Source organism: Larimichthys crocea, chromosome X (genome assembly GCF_000972845.2).
Source record: "Larimichthys crocea isolate SSNF chromosome X, L_crocea_2.0, whole genome shotgun sequence".
NCBI classification, from domain to species: Eukaryota; Metazoa; Chordata; class Actinopteri; family Sciaenidae; genus Larimichthys; species Larimichthys crocea.
The window spans coordinates 34,088,796-34,093,178 of NC_040020.1; the positions used below are offsets into that span (position 1 = coordinate 34,088,796).

At 42.7% G+C, this 4,383-nt stretch overlaps 1 protein-coding gene across 1 annotated transcript; it reads left to right on the top strand.

The window, feature by feature from the left end:
• Positions 1-37: 37 nt before the first annotated feature.
• LOC104925401 (nucleoredoxin-like protein 1) lies at positions 38-3,358 on the top strand. Its single transcript, XM_010739014.3, has 4 exons — positions 38-692; positions 1,769-2,025; positions 2,295-2,384; positions 2,518-3,358. Exons 2-4 carry the CDS (start codon positions 1,790-1,792, stop codon positions 2,825-2,827), a joined length of 636 nt encoding a protein of 211 aa, XP_010737316.2. The 5' UTR covers positions 38-692; positions 1,769-1,789; the 3' UTR covers positions 2,828-3,358.
• The last annotated feature ends 1,025 nt before the right edge of the window (positions 3,359-4,383 follow it).

Consider the following 4,383-nt stretch of genomic DNA (forward strand, 5'->3'; position numbering starts at 1 on the left):
TTAGCAATATTTTGCAATTTCCTGTTGTGTCTCTTGAGATATTTTTTATTTTGTAATTAACTAGTTAAGGTACAATACGTAAGATTGCAGCACACATAAGTTGCATTGATCAAATTCTCTGTTCTGCAAACACAAATTGAGTCTGTATGTCTCTGCTGTGGCTTCATGTGCTACAGTGTGCTGTTCCCAGTAGAGTGAATCAGACTATCACTAACCAGATATTCCCTGTGGTCCTGCTCCTCCATTAGTTACTGAATAATAAAGGTCTCGCTGTGGCTCACTTCATTAAGATCTTTTTATTTTTTTAAGCACGTCTCTCATTCTGTAATTCCTATTCTGTCTCGCTCAGTCACTGGCTTTACACACACACGCACACAGGCGCACACTCGGATCACTATGAGCACTTCATGTCCTTTGTCCCTCTGTCACCTTGTCTTTCAATCCCTCCCAGACAGAGGAGGGGAGGTTGAGCACAGAGACACAAAGAAAGGAAGAGGGAGTGTGCAGCTAGTGCCATCATCAAGGTGAAGGAGACGCAGTCAATGAGTGAATGCGATATGAACTGACAGTCTGGGAACTGATTCAAGTACGACCCAGGAAGAGTTGAAAAGAAAAGAAAAAAAAATCCGATAGTTTGAAGGCTGTTCTCTTTTTGGATTTGCGGCCTCAAGGGGAGATAATATTTGTAAGAGGTAAGCAACTGTGAGGATTATCAGATTTAACAGCAAGCAAGATGTACTCAAATGATTAATGGGAGGTGGTTTTGTAAATCTGACTGAATGCAATACATACAGTCTAATTTATAGAGTCATCAAATCACACCGTATGCTGGATAAACCTTTGCAAATTTCCCAACTTTGTTTGAACACATTCTCCTGTGTGTTATGGTTGTCTGTGCTTTCTTCAGGCTGGGCACTGATATGTATGCATGTAAAAAACCCACACAAGTATCTGTTTGTTGTGTATTTCCTGTCACTATATCAGAGGTGCGAATATAGACAATGCAGGCAAAGCAGGTGCACTAGGGCCTGTGTGTGAGGGGAGCCCAAAGAGGGAACAGGCCAACAATGTGTTGGCAAGAAACGGGCCCTAGCGAGTGATTCAGATCGCCAGCTCAGACATACGACTGTGTTAAAAAAAGAACTCATGTTCAATTAAAAATGGAAAAGGAGAAACCATCTCTGTGGGTAAAACCACGTTTGAGGGCTAAAATAGTCCCTAAAACTATAAACAATTAATTAGACAAAAGCTATTAACAATTAACAACTACTAACAATAATTTCTTCTTTTCTTCTGTATAATTGTCATATACAGATATGCAGTGATGATTGTTGGGTAATATGTATGAAGTTGTTATCCCGTGTAAATAATAATGGTAAATGGACTGTACTTACTTCTTTTACACTACATATCTTATTCAACAATTCATACACAGATGGTGAGGCCTTTGGGTGCAATTTGGGGTTCAGTATCTTGCCCAAGGATACTTTGACATGCAGACTGGAGGAGCCGGGGATCGACCCGTCGAACATCTAAATTAGTGGACGACCCGCTCTACATTCTGAGCCACAGCCACCCCTCTAGTCAAGTCTCTATGTGATCATGTGACAACACGATACGATAGACGGACTGGGGACAGACAGGATATACAAGGGCCCATCATGATAGCTGTTGAAACTACAATACACCACTGCACCTTATACTATGCAGTGCATTTATCTGTCAATGTAAATAAAGTGTTTGTTTGTTTCATCTACCTTCCTATAAGTATTGGCCCTCCTACATCATCATGGTGGACTTGTTCATTGACCGTGTCTTGGTGAAGAACAACAAGAACCAGGATGAGCTGGACACAGAAAATGAAATCATCATGCGCCTGCAGAACCGCATCCTGATGCTCTTCTTTGCATCTGCTACATGCGAGAGATGCCAGCAGTTTGCTCCCACGCTAGCAGACTTCTTCAAACAGTTGACAGATGAATCCTACGTGGATCGCTCTGCTCAGTTGGTTCTCCTGTACATTAGGTACAACACACACACACACTTGCATTTGACTTGCACTGGATCACTACATCTATTTCCAAACCCTAAAACCTAAACCTAATCTAGTTAAGTGTTTATTCTGTGTGCAGATTCTAGTCCTTCTCTTTTTTTAGTCGTTGCCTATTTTGTGAGAGGCAAATATCCTCCTAAGGATAGGAGTACACAAACAAATATTTTGGATAGGTTTTCTGGACATGGAGTGCATGTTTTCGTCCAACATTTCCCATCTTCCTTTTTCTTTAATCCCTCAGTTTGGACCAGTCGGAGGAACAGCAAGAAATCTTCCTCAGAGAGCTTCCCAAGAAGTGCCTGTTCTTGGCCTACGAGGACCCCTACAGGAGGTGTGTGGGACTGGTTCCTTAGTTGTGTGCACAACCTGCTGGTGGATGATTGTAATGTAAATACACCTAGCTGTGTAAATACATTAGTTTCATGCCAATGTGTGCACCAGTGTGTGTGTGTGTGTGTCCACAGAGAACTGGAGGCCATGTTTAATGTGGAAAAGCTGCCCACAGTGGTGGTGCTGCGTCCAGACTGCTCCATCCTCATCCCTAATGCAGTGGAGGAGATACTCAGCCTCGGCCCAGACTGCTACCGCAACTGGAAGGAAGCATCAGAGCTCATCGACAGGAACTTCATGATCAGCGAGGACTTTGGGCCGGAGTCAATGCGCAGCTGGAGTGACCCTGTGAGAAGACTGAAGTACAAAGTGGAAGATGAGAGGAAGAAAAAGAAGAAAAAGGGCAAAGGATGGGGTGGAGGTGGAGATGAAGATGCAGATTAGTACAAAGACAGAGGAGGGACTCCATTTTGATAAAGTTGCCATGAATAGTCATTACAAGTTTTGACACAAAGTTGCTGCCAATGTAACAGTTTTGTTTAACCAAATAAACCTTTTTCACAGCTGGATATCAAACAGAAAATCCAGATGTGTCTCATCCTATTCTAGAAATCGAAATGTCTACCTACATCAGCACTAACTACTGTGGTCCTCAAGCAAACATAGCTCCAGTATAAGTGAGTGTGGATATGCCAACAACCAATAAAAAGTTATGTAAAACACTATCTAAAGGAACTCTGAATACTGTGAACCAATGCTGACCTCAGCTCAGGAATTGGCTGTCTTTTAGTGTCTTCAGATGCTGCCAAGTAGACAGTCAAGCCAAGGTTAGATCTGAGCCAAGTCTTGCCATTATGGCTTGTTTTATGACACCCAGGAGATCATTCTAACCATTTCTCGATTTTCACCGACACAGCTCTGTAATGCAATCCACTTGTTCTTCCCTTACATGATCATTTGTAGCGTCCAATCAAAACACGCCATGCATAATCTGAAATCAATGAATTATTCAGCACCATTAAAATAATTTTGTTAGCGACTGTTGTGCTTTGAGTGTTTATGAAGTCTAGCTCCACTTTATAGACTGCACAAGAAGCAATCAGAGCTATTCATAGAGAGCCGAGTAAAATTATGGAGAAACTCTCTTTTTCTACACGATAAGTGATTTCTTTAGATTCCTCTTCTTTCATACTGATGGGCCGTGTTTAGCCTTTGCACTACATTTTCTCGCACATGTAAACTGCATAGATGCTGCTTTAATCTGCTCCTGATTTCTCAGCAAACTGGGAGGTTTTCTTCCATCTTCTATCCTCTGAGTGATTTGAGCCATGTAACTACATTTTATCCTGCCATTACTCCTAAAATGCAAATATGTAAACAAGTGGAGTGGCTTTTTCTCCTCCATAATAGGAGTAATGGCAGTAATTGATTGGAGTGGATGGGGTAAGTGCATCAGCAGAGATAGACGATCAAACCAGGATGCCATCAGGTGTCATCAGTGTGTGTCTGTTGTCCAGTGACATGATGATTTATTTCAAAGCATCCCCAGTGTTATAGGCAGACCAACAGACAAATAGAGCTGCTCTAAACAAAGCTCCACCAAAAGGTTAATGGAAATACTGCAAATGCCCGTGCTCTGCTGCATGTGCACCGTGCAGCACAGGCAAACACAATAGCTCTCCTTCTCTTCATGTTCCTGTCATTGGAGAAACCTAAAAATCCGAGCTGGTCAGACCTGTAAAGAGACACAGCGGTCTAAATAAACATGAGCCGCTGTTTATTCCATATTTTTCCCTTTTGCCTACACAGCAGCTTATTGTTGCTCACTCAGACAAACCTTGATAATATAGTCGAAGCCCCCTCTCTTCTCTCCTCTCTCTCTCTCTGTCTCTCTGCGCACGTACACACGCGCACGCATAAACACACACACACACGCACGCACACTCGCGCGTTTTGCGCGCTCTCGAGTGCAGAACGCGCAACAAGCGGACCAGCGGATG

Coding starts and splice junctions, on each gene's coding strand:
- LOC104925401 (XM_010739014.3), top strand. CDS start 1,790: ATGGTGGACTTGTTCATTGACCGTGTCTTGGTGAAGAACAACAAGAAC. Junction 2,026..2,294: donor TTGGTTCTCCTGTACATTAG/GTACAACACACA, acceptor TTAATCCCTCAG/TTTGGACCAGTCGGAGGAAC. Junction 2,385..2,517: donor TACGAGGACCCCTACAGGAG/GTGTGTGGGACT, acceptor GTGTGTCCACAG/AGAACTGGAGGCCATGTTTA.